General features: G+C 43.3%; 1 protein-coding gene across 1 annotated transcript; it reads left to right on the top strand.

The window, feature by feature from the left end:
• The first annotated feature begins 151 nt into the window (after positions 1–151).
• Positions 152–9,269, top strand: LOC143925410 (uncharacterized). The gene is made up of 2 exons (XM_077449962.1): positions 152–184; positions 7,773–9,269. Exon 2 carries the CDS (start codon positions 7,783–7,785, stop codon positions 8,800–8,802), a length of 1,020 nt encoding a protein of 339 aa, XP_077306088.1. The 5' UTR covers positions 152–184; positions 7,773–7,782; the 3' UTR covers positions 8,803–9,269.
• Positions 9,270–15,703: the final 6,434 nt, after the last annotated feature.

The following is a 15,703-nucleotide window of genomic DNA, read 5'->3' on the forward strand; positions in this document are numbered from 1 at the left end:
TGGCTAATTTTCTTACCAAAAGTCCCCCTGAGATTGTATCAGGTGATTATAATGAAGGTGAACCCAGCCAATCAGAGATCAGTGTGTTGGGTGATCTACATATATAAGAAGGAGCTCAGATTGTTGGGCTCACATGTACTGAGCACCACGGATCTTTTTCAGCTCTGCGCACAGGCTGTGCATTGTAAGTATATGGAATTGGCCTTTTCTAGTGTAATGTTTTATACTGAAGAATGTAAACTATAGGTGTTGGGTATGAATGATTTATTTTATATGGATGTGCACCCTTGTATAGTAGGGGTTGGGACATATTTTTATTTTCTTCTCCATCTGCTTGTTGTCCAACATTTCAAGTGTGTCCTGGCTTCTGTCTGACTCCTTCCAGAATCCTCAAGGTCGCATGTGGAGATGGGGAACTGCCATTACTGTATTGTTGTAGGTAACTAGTGGTGTCTGAAACCATATTACTTTCCGGAGATCTTGAGACAACCTAAGCTACACACTGCTACTTTCACTAGGATGTCCATTCTTGGGCCCACCCTGCACTGACCACACATGGCTATGATTGACTTGAGGCCACCCAGCATACAGTATTGATGGGGCACATAGTGTGGTAGGCTAGGATGAGCCCATTGGAGAGTTGGGAGCGCAGAGCATTACTACAATCCCCCACCTAATGCCAATAGCAACCAATCAGCATGTACTGGTCTGACTTGAGCAAAGTGACTTCTGATTACATAATTAAGCAAGAACAAAGGATGCCTATCCTGGGTAAAATGTAGCTTGTCAATGATGAGTTTCTCCTAATACCGCTGACTGAGAACAGCCTGCAGATCAGGAAAGTCAATAAGTCAGATCTTCTTCTGATTTGTATACTTGCTCTAGATGAGGCCCTCAGAGTACAGAAGGGATTTCATCAGTATGACAGCCAAGCAACATGCATTTTGAGGTCAGTTATGGTGAGATTTTGACCCTTTAAGTGAGTGTGTGTCTTAACCACTTAAGGACCGCCGCATGCCATTGTACATCATCACAATGGCATGTACGTGCTTGCCTTCCAGCGGGTGGGGGGTCCGAACGGACCCCCTCCCGCTGGATGCGGTGGTCCGTTTCGCTTCAGGAGCGATCCGGGATGAGGGGATGGCCGTTGGTTTCTGGCCATCCCCTCTCGATCGCTCCTGGCGAATGAGAAGCTTCCTCCCTCTGTGTATTGTATACATAGGCGGGGAGGAAGTGATGTCATTCTCCTCGGGGCGGTCTTTTTGACCGGACTATGAGGACTGGAGAAGACTAAAAGTAAGTGCACCAAACACTACACTGACACTAACTAACACACAGGCAGACAAACCCCCCCCCCCCCAGTCAGTGTCACTGAGTGCAGTGATCATTTATTTACTGATCACTGCATTCAGTGTCAGTTGTAAAAGTAAAAACTGTCAGGGCAGTTAGTGTTAGGTCCAGGGTAGCCCCCTACCACCCCCCCAATAAAGGTTTAACCCCCTGATTGCCCCTAGAGTTAACCCTTTCACCCCTTTTACCAGTGTCACTAAGCGATCATTTTTCTGATCGCTGCATTAGTGTCGCTAGGTAGCTAGTTGTTGTTTTTTTTTAGGTTCACTGCCAGGTTTTATAGCGCTAGGTACCCCGATATACTACCCAATAATGGTTTTAACCCCCTGATTGCCCCTAGTTAACCCTTTCACCAGTGATCACCGTATAAGTGTTACGGGTGACTCTGGTTAGTTTGCTTTTTATAGCATCAGGGCACCCACCATTTATTACCCACCCGGCGGGTGATATCAATTAGGTTTTAGGGTCAGGGTCTGTGTTGCCCCAGGCAGCGCTAGGTTAGTGCCAGTACCACTAACATCCACGTGCAAAGCATACACCTCCCGTAGTGGTATAGAATCTGAACAGATCAATATCTGATCAGATCTATACTAGCGGTATACTCCCCAGCAGTTTAGGGTTCCAAAAAAACACATTGTTAGCGGGATCAGCCCAGATACCTGCTAGCACCTACGTTTTGCCACTCCGCCCAGACCACCCAAGTGCAGTATCGATCGATCACTGTCACTTACAAAACACTAAACATAAGTGCAGCGATCGCAGAGTCAGGCCTGATCCCTGCGATCGCTAACTTTTTTTTTTTTGGTAGCGTTTTATATTTAAATCCGGAAGGCAGTGCTTGGTTTTCGAGGTCCAGTACGTGGCTAGGCTCCCAAAAAGTCCCCCCACATGTGGTATCCCCGTACTCGGGAGAAGCAGCAGAATTTATTTTGGGGTGTAATTTGACTTATGCCCATAGCATGTGTGAGCAATATATCATTTTTTTTTTTTCTCATTATTCAATCACTTGGGACAAAAAAATATATTCAATGGGCTCAACATGCCTCTCAGCAATTTCCTTGGGGTGTCTACTTTCCAAAATGGGGTAATTTGGGGGGGGGGGGGGGTTTGTACTGCCCTGCCATTTTAGCCCCTCAAGAAATGAGATAGGCAGTCATAAATTAAAAGCTGTGTAAAATCCAGAAAATTATACTCTAGTTTGTAGACGCTATAACTTTTGCGCAAACCAAAAAATATACGCTTACTGACTTTTTTTTTTATTTTTTACTAAAGATATGTGGCTGAATACATTTTGCCCTAAATGTATGACTAAAGTTTAGTTTATTCGATTTTTCTTATAACAAAAAGTAGAAAATATTTTTTTTTTCTCAAAATTTTCAGTCTTTTTCCATTTATATCGCAAAAAATAAAAATCGTGGAGGCAATCAAATACCACCAAAAGAGAGCTCTATTTGTGGGACGAAAAGGACGCAAATTTCGTTTGGGTACAACATTGCATGACCGTGCAATTACCAGTTAAAGCAGTGCGAAATTGTAAAAAGACCTCTGGTCCTTAGGCTGTTAATTGGTCTGGGGATGAAGGTGTTAATGTATTCCTAAACCCAGGACCCTGCATGCACTATATCTGATCTCCCACAGTACATGGAAATGCAATTCTTTAGTAAATCTAAATGGCTAAATGCCTTTTTCTCGTTAACAGTGTATGTATATAGCAGTCTTGTGACTTTTACTGCGCTCCTGAGAATGATCCCTAGTTTAAAATGCTTGTAAAATCCTATAATCCGCTCTATTACTGTAGTGTGTGTTTCTGTAATAGATTATTGTAACATACAACTCAACCTTTTAAGATGGAAATGAGGGACACCTATCTGCAAACCTATGCAGGCATAGGACACACCCCCTTAAAGAATTGTAGAAAAAACACAAGATTGGTTAAACCTTAAAGGATAAATCCTTTATATTGGCTTTTGGAATTTACAAATACAGCAATTTATAAAATGGATGAAAGGTTTAGCACTGCAAACACTTTATCTTTCAAAAAATAAAAAGTGCATTTTATATACATGTATATACATTATATACATTTATATGCATTTTATATACAAAAAATTGACTGAAAGACTGAAATGAGGAACTTTGCTCCAAATCAGAGATAGTCCCTCAAAATCATGGCCAGGTGGGTGCTATGCTGTAATGGTGCATATTATAGGATTTTACAAGCATTTTAACTTGGTTCACACTGGGAACTCCTGACAGGGAGAGGGGGACAGAAGATGGCATATTACATGGTAAGACCTACCCCAAAAATAAGCACTACTGTCTTACTTTTGGGGAAACAAGGTATCGGTATTTTGGTTAAAGCAGGTAGTTATTTTCATTCTCCTGACTGTTCTGGGGCTGCCGTACCCCTGACCCTCTGGACAGTGCTGATTGGCCCTGTGCTGATCTCATGCACCCTCCCAAGAGAAACTCTAGCAATATACACAACTGAGCATGTGCAGAGTGCCCCCTCCCAGCTCTGTACTATCAGACTGGGTGCTGCTTAAGAAGGGGAGGATAAGAGAAGACGGGATCAAAGTTACTTTATTTTTACAGTTGTAGCTTTAAACTTTTTAACCACTTTCAGACCGGACCATTTTGCTGGTAAATGACCAGAGGTCTTTTTACACTTTGGCACTGCGCTGCTTTAACTGGTAATTGCGCGGTCATGCAATGTTGTACCCAAACAAAATTTGCGTCCTTTTCTTCCCACAAATAGAGCTTTCTTTTGATGGTATTTGATTGCCTCTGCGATTTTTATTTTTTGCGATATAAACGTAAAAAGACCGCAAATTTTGAAAAAAAATGATATTTTCTACTTTTTGTTATTAGAAAAATCCAATAAACTCAATTTTAGTCATACATTTAGGCCAAAATGTATTCAGCCACATGTCTTTGGTAAAAAAAAAAGTCAATAATTGTATATTTATTGGTTTGCGCAAAAGTTGTCACATCTACAAACTAAGGTACGTTTTCTGGAATTTACGCAGCTTTTAGTTTACGACTGCCTATCTCATTTCTTGAGGTGCTAAAATGGCAGGGCAGTACAAAACCCCCCCAAATGACCCCATTTTGGAAAGTAGACCCCCTAAGGAAATTGATAAGAGGCATGTTGAGCCCATTGAATATTTTATTTTTTTGCCTCAAGCGATTGAATAATGACAAAAAAAAATTTTTTTTTTTTTTTTACACAAAGTTGTCACTAAATGATATATTGCTCACACATGCTATGGGCGTATGTGAAATGACACCCCAAAATAAATTCTGCTGCTTCTCCTGAGTACGGGGATACCACATATGTGGGACTTTTTGGGAGCCTAGCCGCGTACGGGGCCCCGAAAACCAAGCACCGCCTTCAGGCTTTCTAAGGGCGTAAATTTTTGAGTTCACTTCTCACTACCTATTACAGTTTTGAAGGCCATAAAATGCCAAGATGGCACAAAACCCCCACAAATGACCCCATTTTAGAAAGTAGACACCCCAAGCTATTTGCTGAGAGGCATGTTGAGTTAATGGAATATTTTATATTTTGCCACAAGTTGCGGGAAAATTACAAACTTTTTTTTTTTTTTTTTTTTTTTTTTTCACAAAGTTGTCACTAAATGATATATTGCTCACACATGCCATGGGCATATGTGAAATGACACCCCAAAATAAATTCTGCTGCTTCTCCTGAGTACGGGGATACCACATATGTGGGACTTTTTGGGAGCCTAGCCGCGTACGGGGCCCCGAAAACCAAGCACCGCCTTCAGGCTTTCTAAGGGCGTTACAGTTTTGAAGGCCATAAAATGCCAAGATGGCACAAACCCCCCCCCAAATGACCCCATTTTGGAAAGTAGACACCCCTAAATTTAGGGGTACACTAGTGAGACTAGGTAATAAATGGCGGGTGCCCTGAAACTATAAAAAAATAACTAACCAACCAGCGTCACCTGTAACAGTTATATGGTGATCACTGGTGAAAGGGTTAACTAGGGGGCAATCAGGGGGCTTTATGCGGTAGTATATGGGGGTCCCTGGCGCTATAAAAAGCTGCGGCGAACCTAAATACCTACCTGCCTAACTAGCGTCACCTGTGACACTAATACAGCGATCAGAAAAACGATCGCTTATTAGGCTGGGTTCACACTGGAGCGATGCGGGAACGCCACAAATGCGCGGCGGGTTCCCGCATCGCATGCCTCCCGGCGGCAGTTCACACTGCCCTATGCGAACTGCTGGGAGTGTCAGTGAAATGTTACTGACACCCCCAGATCAGTTCGCATATCGCAGTGCGATCTGCAAACTCGGATCGCATGGTGTGAACACCCATGCGATCCGATTCTGCTGCGGGCCAAAAAAAGGGTCCCGTGCGAATTTGCGGCGGGTGCGGCGGGTGTGGCGGGTGCGGCGGGTGCGGCGAATGGCTGAACTCGAATCGCACAGAGATCGGATGTGATTTGCACTGCAGCGCGGTGCGAATCACATCCGTTCTCAAACCGCTGCAATCTGAACCCAGCCTTAGTGACACTGGCGACGGGGGGTGATCACGGGGTTAAACCTTTATTGGGGGGGTTAGGGGGGTACCTTAGAACTAAAGGGGGCTAACCCTAACTGCCCTAACAGTTATTAGTCACAAATGACACCCGCCGGGTGATCAGGGGGTTAAACCTTTATTAGGTAATAAATGGCGGGTGCCCTGAAACTATAAAAAAATAACTAACCAACCAGCGTCACCTGTAACAGTTATATGGTGATCACTGGTGAAAGGGTTAACTAGGGGGCAATCAGGGGGCTTTATGCGGTAGTATATGGGGGTCCCTGGCGCTATAAAAAGCTGCGGCGAACCTAAATACCTACCTGCCTAACTAGCGTCACCTGTGACACTAATACGGCGATCAGAAAAATGATCGCTTATTAGGCTGGGTTCACACTGGAGCGATGCGGAAACGCCGCGAATCCGCGGCGGGTTCCCGCATCGCATGCCTCCCGGCGGCAGTTCACACTGCCCTATGCGAACTGCTGGGAGTGTCAGTGAAATGTTACTGACACCCCCAGATCAGTTCGCATATCGCAGTGCGATCTGCAAACTCGGATCGCATGGTGTGAACACCCATGCGATCCGATTCTGCTGCGGGCCAAAAAAAGGGTCCCGTGCGAATTTGCGGCGGGTGCGGCGGGTGTGGCGGGTGCGGCGAATGGCTGAACTCGAATCGCACAGAGATCGGATGTGATTTGCACTGCAGTGCGGTGCGAATCACATTCGTTCTCATAAACCGCTGCAATGTGAACCCAGCCTTAGTGACACTGGCGACGGGGGGTGATCACGGGGTTAAACCTTTATTGGGGGGGTTAGGGGGGTACATTAGAACTAAAGGGGGCTAACTCTAACTGCCCTAACAGTTATTACAGTCACAAATGACACCAATGCAAAAAAAAAAAAAATGACATTGGTGTCACTGTGACTGGGGGGCAGGGGTAATTGGGGGGGGTGATCGGGGGGTAAAGGGGGGGTGTGAGTGTGCCTGGCATGTTCTACTGTGTGTGTAGAGTGTTGGTGCAACTCACCGATCCGCTCTCCTCCGTGTCGGAACGGAAAATACCGACACGGAGGAGAGAATACATCACTTCCTCTCCTGTGTTTACATTACAGGAGAGGAAGTGATGTCACCGGGGATTTCCATTCGTCGAGAGCGATCGCGAGGGGGTGGCCATGAATGAATGGCCGCCCCCTCATCCCGGATCGCTCTCGAAGAAATGCCGACCGCCGCAGGCACCGGGGGGGGCCCGATCGGGCCCCCCACCCGCGGGCAGGCAGGGACTTATATATACGCCCATATGCCTGCCCGTGCCATTCTGCCGACGTATATCGTCGTGCGGCGGTCGGCAAGTGGTTAAAGACACCTGTACCTGCCCATATTGCATGTTCCATCAATGCACAAACTGGGTTTAACATTCCTTTCATGGAAATGTAAATGAGGACGTGCTGGAAAAGATCACTACAGATCTGGGGAAAAAAATATGGACTCTCCTGAAGACCATACTATAACCAGAAAATGTGGGGGGCAGGGGGAGTTCAGGTTGGCATTACTTTCCCCCTCTTAGCACTCAGTAGCTGACACTTTAGTACTACAAATGAAGTTGGTGCTGGAAGATTTCTGCTACCCAGTGCTGTGATAGCTAAATGTTCCTTGTTCAGACCTATGTAATGGGTAATATACTTACTCATGGCAGCAGCCTAACATACTGTAATGGCCTGGGGGGGGGGGGGGGGCATATACTTTCCCTTTTCTCAGCCCAGTCCCCCCTTTAACTAGAATGTTTTCTTGTACTGCATCTGTAAAATCTAAAATGGGTTAATGGGTGCATATCTTAATTGTATTTGTTTCTCTTCCTTTCAGCATCTCAGCTATGATTGTCCCAAAGAGCAAAAGCAAAGCAGATTTTTGTGGCGTGGACCAGTATTACTATATTGTCAGGCCAGACCTTAATTGTTACATGAGATCATCAAACTTTAATCATGGAGAAGGGCTGGATATCTTCAGCTTGCACCCATCCTGCAGGAATGGAGATCATTACGTGGCCTATGAGGATGACCACTTCTACATTATCAAGTCAGACCACTACCGTCGAGTTACAAACATGAACACAGATGACAGTGCAGTTGTTTATTCCCTACACCCTAACTGTCAAGGGGGCAGTCATTATTGTTCAGCTTTTGGATACTTCTATATCATTTTTCAGGACCGAGGGGTCTATCGCCGAACAAGGAACATGAACAAATATGAAGCGGGTGAAGAATTCACGCTACACCCGGAATGCAGAAATGGCCTTTATTATTTTGGTGTGAGAAATTACTACTATTTTGTGAATCCTGAGGACCAATGGGGAGGGATTAAGTACACAAGATGTACCAACTTCAACAAAAACGAGGGCGTTGATACCTACTCGTTCCATCCCAGCATCTACGGCTTTCTGCCTGGAGGCTTGGCTATTGCCAAGGGCCCCTCCTATGGTGAGTGGGTGTGCATCAAGACCATTGACAATGACTCCCAGACCCCCCTTCAATGGAAGAATCAGGTTTCCAAGAAGGTTGGATATGAAAAGGAGAAGGTATCCAGTATGGAGCACAACTGGAAAGTAACAGCAACTGTCTCGGCCGAGACAGGAGGATTGGGTGCTTTGATCACTAAGGCCCAGTTTTCCCTTAGCACTGAATACGGTGGCTCTAGTACAAACACAGAGAAAGAGAATTGGAATGAGGTCACTGAAGTTGCGGAGACAATGACACTCACTGTGGAGCCAAAACAAAAAGTCTACATCTTTGTCTACCAGATGGGATTGGGAAAAGAGCCTGTGCTACATTGCCGTGACATGAGAATTCTTGACAAGCCTTCTCCACCTACTGATAACCCCCTTCCACATGCATGAAATTAGTTCTGGATTTCCAAAGTTGATGTGTCTTCAGTCACTCCTATTAGCAGTGGACCTATACTAGTTCTCATACTGGACAATGTAAGACTTTCACAGGAGAGGTTTTGAGCAGATTGTAATTCCTTCCCTTGTGGTCAATGCTCTGCTGCCATACCATTGATAATCCTGTAGGGCTGTAGAACATTCCTGTTTTCACTTTGTGCCCACCTGGGCAAGTGATGTGGCTTCCCCTCCCTCTGTGTGAAGACAGGATGGGAAATGTCCTAGTACCAGGATATCAGGGGTAGCGAGTGCAATCTACTTCAGAGTACTTTCTGTGACATCCAGTTACATTTGCCCTTTGACTGATGCCAAGGTTCACTTCAAAGGACAACTTTAAAATTGTAAACCTTGGCAGACTGAGAAAGTGGTGACCATTGCATTTGGACCATAATTCTGTTTAATAAATATGCTTTGAAATTGCATTTCCTGTGTCCTGCTTAATTTTAAAACTTAAGAACTCCACAAAACACAGCTGCATTTTTAAACTACAACATTTAATGGTGTAACTTTTTGTGCAGTTTTTGCAAAATCTCTCCCTACCACACTAGTGTTTGTCGTCTGTACCCTGGTTCAGCAAAATCTGTTAGCGGTCAGAATATATTTCCTATGTGCGGTTTGCGTCATAGGAATTCCTGATAATTCAGAAGCATCCAAAATACAAATTTTTTTTTTTTTTTTTTTGCTGAATTTCAGATCCAAATTCTGTTACAATGGAAACGTGACTGGTGTTCTGTTGACTAATCAGATTTTCTGCTGCTGAGTGAAGGTTGGGGTGTGTGAATTTTAATGGGAGTGGGAGATTATGAATGTTCGTTTAATATTCTGTTACGATGAAGTTAAAAACCCAGGGATGGTGGGAGCCCCTCATGTCAAGTACTTTTCTGCAGAAGAGTGACATTTTGCAACCTGACTTTGGGGCAAAGTATCTCAGGGCCACTTGTAGCTAGGAACCCTAAATTTGGTATGCTAACACATCACTACAAAATCACCAAATTTGGGGTTTCTAGCACCAAGTGGCCCCAAAGTCGGGTTGCAAAATGTCATTCTCAGCTGCAGTAAAGTGCTTGACATTTTGGGGCCACATAACTCAGGGTCACTTGGAGCTAGAAACCCCAAATTTGGAGATGTTGTAGTACTATGTTTGCATACCAAATTTGGCGTTTTGAGATGCGTGGCCCCAAATTTGGGTCCTTTTTTGAATTCTTTAGCATTGTAATTCGGATGCGTCTGAATTTAGATTCAAAACAAAATGCACATGTCTAGATGGAAGTAGGACTGATATTGCAGGGCCCAGTAGGATGACAGTTGTACAATAGTTGTGTTGTACCAGTGTGAGCCCGGCCTAAAAGGGAAAGTTGTGAGCAGCCCTTCTGGCTGAGGTACCCAATCTGGGAGAGCTCACACAGGCCAGAAAGTTATATAATTTCTTGCATGCTGAAGTATATTTAACAGAAGTAATTGCAATTAGTGGAACAGATACTATCATTCAAATAACACGGTGCCCATACAAAAGCAATATAACAGATGTTAATGGTACAATGTTGCAGTAAGGCACAGTATTGCAGCAGCAGATTACTTTTCAATGGCACAGTTTAGCAGTGGAATTTTGCTCAGTAGTGGCAGAGCCGATCCTAGGGGCACCGAGGTCTGGGTGCAGAAATATTTCTGGCGCCCCCACATGGACATGGTCATCTTATCTCCTCCCCATTACAAATGTTTCTATGGCAAAGACTCAAACACAGAGATGCTCCCTAAGGAGTCTTCATTACCCTGGGATCCTCCCATGATCTCTTAACAATAAACAAATTACAGGAAGAGAGTACACTAATGGGACCTAGAGGGGGAGTCTCTCTGATGGACATGGAGAGGGCTTCTATTGGAGAGTATGGTAGAAAGAGCCCTCAGACATACAACAGATGACGGTCAGAGACTGCAGACATAATGATACACGAGATGGTCAGACTGCAGAAATGATATCAAATGCAGCCTACCAGTTCCCACCAAACACAGCTCATCAGTGGCCACCAATTGTAGCCTGTCAGTGCCCACTAATTGCAGCCTGGCAATGATCTCCTGTCATGGAGCTTGGCTTTGAATCACCCAGGCGGCCACTGTAACAAAGACCCGCCTCCTAGACCAGCTTGCGGCTTCTATGATGCAGGTCACACTGATTCAATGTCGCTGCATTGGATCGGTGTTCTGTCTACCTCACAGGAGGCGGGACTTTGTTACAGTGCTGCCGGGCATTTCAGACCAAAGCTCATGCAGTGTGGGACACACAAGCAGTAGCATCACTAGGGATGGTGTCACCCCCCCCCCCCACCTGTTTTTTGGCCAGCAGCCCAGCATTGGAGCTCGTTGGTGCATTTTACGGCATTCAGTAAGGCCTACAGCAGTGGTTGTTAACTCCGGTCCTCTGTACCCACTAACAGGCCAGAATTTAACCACTTCAATACCTGGCTATAGTCGTATAACATCTGCAGATTCAATCTCCCATCCTAGACGGGAATTAAATTGGCTCTGTACCACGTGACTGGCTGTGTCCAATCACAGCTGGTCACAGAATGTAAACAAACCGCAGTAACGAGATGTTCCCGGGTTCTCCTCCTCACACACCAATTGTGTGTGTGAAGGGGATTGTGGTAACATATCGTTACCGCTTACAGTACACACCAACCACACTGATTGGCCCCCCAATAAAGAGTACCTGTCACTACCCATCAAAGTATCAGTAACAGCCCATCTGAGTACCCGGGTACTTGTCACAGTTCATCTGAGTGCACGAGTACCTGTCACAGCCCATCTGAATACCTGTCAGCACCCGAGTACCAGTCACAGCCCATCAGAATACCCGAGTATCTATCTCCAGCCTATTAGAGTACCCAAGTACCTGTCACCAGCCTATTGGAGTACCCAAGTACTTGTCTCCAGTCCAACAGAGTACCCGAGTACCTATCTGCAGCCCATGCCTCATAGAATGTACGTTGGGGTATTTGCTTTCCAAAATGGGGTCAATTTGTGGGTAATTCCACTGTCCTCATGCACCAGGACCTTCAAAAATGTGATAAGTAGGAATGAAATGAGATGTGTAATTTATGCTCCTAGAACACTTGAAGGTACTACTTCAATGTTGGGCCTCTCTATGTGGACAGGCTGTGTAAAAGTCTCACACATGTGGTTTCGCCATACTCAGGACGAGTAGCAGAATGTGTTTTTTGGGTGTAATTTTTTGCTATATACATGCTATGTGTTAGAAATATCTTATAAATTGACAACTTTGTGTTTAAAAAAAAAAAAAAAAAAAAAAAAAAATTAATTTTACTTTACACATTTTCTGAAGACTTGTGTAAAAAATTAACTGTTCAAAAGACTCATTATGCCTCATAGAATAGATGTTGGTGTTTTCTTTTCAAAGTGGGGTAATTTTGTGGGTAATTCCATTGCCCTGGTGCTCCAGGGCCTTCAAAAGTGTAATAGGTTGTTAGGAAATTAGAGGTGTAATTTATGCTCCTAGTACACCTGATGGTGCTCCCTGCATGTTGGGCCTCTATGTGGCCAGGCTGTGTAAAAGTCTCCCACATGTGCTATTGCTATATTCAGGAGGAGTATCAGAATGTATTTTGAGGTGTCATTTTTTTGCTATATACATGCTTTGAGTTAGAAATATCCTATGAACTGACCATTTTGTGTAAAATAAAAAATATAAACAAAATTTACTTTCCATGTGTTCAAAAGACTTGTGGAAAATAACCATTCAAAAGACTCATTATGCCTCATAGAGTAGACATTGGGGAGTCTGCTTTCCAAAATGGGGTCATTTTGTGGGTAATTCCACTGTCCTGGGGCTCCAGGGCCTTCACAAATGTAATAGGTGGTTAAGAAATTAGAGGTGTAATTTTATGCTCCTAGAACCCCTGATGGCACTCCCTGCATGTTGGACCTCTCTGTGTAAAAGTCACACACATGTGGTATCGCCATACTCTGGAGGAGTAGCAAAATGTATTTTGGGGTGTAATTAGAAGAATGCATATGCTGTGTGTGAGAAATAACTTGTTATGACAATCTTGTGAAAAAAAAAATGTTATAAATCTTAATTTTCCGAGGAATTTGGGGAAAAAATTACAACTTCCAAAAACTCACCATGCCTCTTGCTAAACACCTTTGACTGTCTACTTTTAAAAACCAGAGTTAGACTTACCGGTAACTCTTTTTCTAGGAGTCTTCCAGGACAGCCATTGAGATATAGGGCTCCTCCCTCTGGGACAGGAAACACGTCAAGCCAATCAAATAAAAGGTGTGGTCCTCCAGGCCCTCCTCAGTTTTACTCCAAGAACCGCCGGAAGGCTCTGAAAGACATAACACACTAACAATCACGTTAGTACACATCCTCACCACTTAGTCCAACTTAAACAACTTTGGGTGGGAAACCAGGCTGTCCTGGAAGACTCCTAGAAAAAGAGTTACCGGTAAGTCTAACTCCGGTTTTCTCATATCGTCTTCCAGGACAGCCTTTGAGATGATAAGCAAGGAGCTCACCTTGTCAGGGCAGGACCACTGCCTGGAGGACCTTACGTCCAAAAGTCTGCTCTTTATCAGACCATAAATCCAGACGGTAATGTCTTGCAAACGTTGAGTAGCTGGACCACGTTGCTGCTTTGCAGATCTCCTCTGGAGAGGCTCCAGCCCTCTCTGCCCACGATGCGGAAACCGCCCTTGTAGAGTGTGCCTTAACTAAGGGTGCCTGCTTCCCCTCTAACTCATAGGCTTTAACTATCGCCATTCATATCCACCTGGCGATAGACGATTTGGACACCTTGCAGCCCTTGCGGGCGCCCGAAAAATTAACAAAAAGTGAGTCTGACTTCCTGAAGACCCTAGTGGCTTCTAAAAAAAATTAAAAGACTTCTCCTGACGTCTAACAAACTTAAAGATCTCGCCTCATCCTCGCCTGAGGTTGAGAAAAATGTTGGTAAAATAATATCCTGTGTCCTATGAAAAGTGGACACAACTTTAGGAAGAAAACTAGGGTCAGTCTTAAGTACTACCCTGTCCTCTAAAATTAACAGAAATGGCTCTGACCGAGAGCGCCTGCAGATCACTGACCCTTCTAGCTGACGTGATCGCTATCAAAAATAGTCTTTAGTACCATCCACTTAAGTGATGCTCCCTCTAATGGTTCAAATGGATCTTGGGTCAAAGCCCTAAGAACCAAGGCCAAATCCCAAGTAGGACAGGTCTTCATTCTCACAGGCCTGGATCTAGATAAAGCCTTGAAGTTCCTGACAAATGGATTCTGCTGAAGGGAGGACTGAAGGAAAACACTTAAGGCCGCCACCTGTACCTTTAGAGTGCTGATAGATAGTCCCAGCTTTACCCCCCTGTGTTAGAATATGAAAACTTATAAATGGTTTGGGTCTTTTGAGAATGATTGACTTGCTTATGTATATCATTATATATTCTAGATATGGATAAAGTGAAATAAATATATGTATGTGTGTATATATATATATATTTATATATAATGTGTGTATGTATGTTTGCATACATGTATGTAAAAGTTTTTGAAGCTTCATATGCATTTCATGGGAAGTAGTTCTATGTACATTTCACATATGGCTGTAATTTAGAGTCAGTTGATCATTCCCCTCCCCCATTGTAAGAGGTAATGTTACATCCTTGTCTAAAAGACAGAGTTTCAGTATGATACATGTTATTTCTTTATATTACAGTATTTCCTGATTAGGATTATCATTACGTACATTGCATTTTAAACGTATATAATCTATTTACTGATATATGTAGAATTTGGTTTAGAAGATAGGAAACTTGTATTGTATAACTTCAATGGTTTAATACATGGCAGTTTTGCCATCCCAATGGAATGTTTTGATTAGAGAGTTTTGTATTTCAACATCCTGTTGGATGAGGTGGGAGGGAATTTGCGGGCTTTCCCTGTGGTACAACAGAGCTCAGTTAAACCATTCTTAATTGGTAAAAGGGTGGGGGTTTTTAGGTTTAGGGGTAGGAAAATACAGACAGGCTGTTTCTAGAGGGCAGACTTGCAGAGAGCACAGACTGACACAGACTTTGGAGGAGGCTGACAAACTTTCTCACACACACACACACACACACACACACACTTATCTTCATTTTAAGAATAAGAAACTTATCGATGTTATTTTATATTCTACATTTTGACACTGTTCTTGTAATATTTTGCTATTTTTATTATTAAATCAATTTTGGTATTTTTACACGAGAACTGAACGGATTTTCTTGGAACTTTCCTCATCAATATGAATTATTGAAATATAGTTATTAATACTGTAATAACTCAATTTCTACATTTTTGGCGAGCCTTGCCAGTGTCAATTAATCCGAATATCGAACTTTTTTTGAAAAATTTCTACTTTCGCTTGACGAGAGGGAATAGAAGCACAAACATTGACTATTGAGTCAAGCTTCAGAAGAAATCGAAAAAGCACATTTTCGGCATCATTGAATTGAACTTGGAAGAAAAAGAATTATCAAAATTGGTGAGACGTTTGCGCACGTGCAAGAAAAATCTGTTTCTTGATGAAGTAATTTCCCGCCAAGAGAGGGAACGCGTGTTACATGAATGAAGCTTATCCTACATTGGTAAGTATGAATCTTATTCATGAATTGTCTGATGAGAGTGAATTAGAATTTAAAAATCTGTCAAAGTTTGTTAAAGATGATGAATTATGGTGTTACATGTTCAATGAATGCTTACAAGCTAATATCAAAATACAAAAGTCAAAATTTACTTTTAAGAAATTCAGCAAACAGGTTAGGAATTTGATTAAATTGATTAAAGTTTAAGATACAATGATAT

The sequence above is a fragment of the Lithobates pipiens genome, unplaced genomic scaffold (genome assembly GCF_037356315.1).
Source record: "Lithobates pipiens isolate NorthernLeopardFrog02 unplaced genomic scaffold, aLitPip1_a1.2 Scaffold_22, whole genome shotgun sequence".
Classification (NCBI taxonomy): Eukaryota; Metazoa; Chordata; class Amphibia; order Anura; family Ranidae; genus Lithobates; species Lithobates pipiens.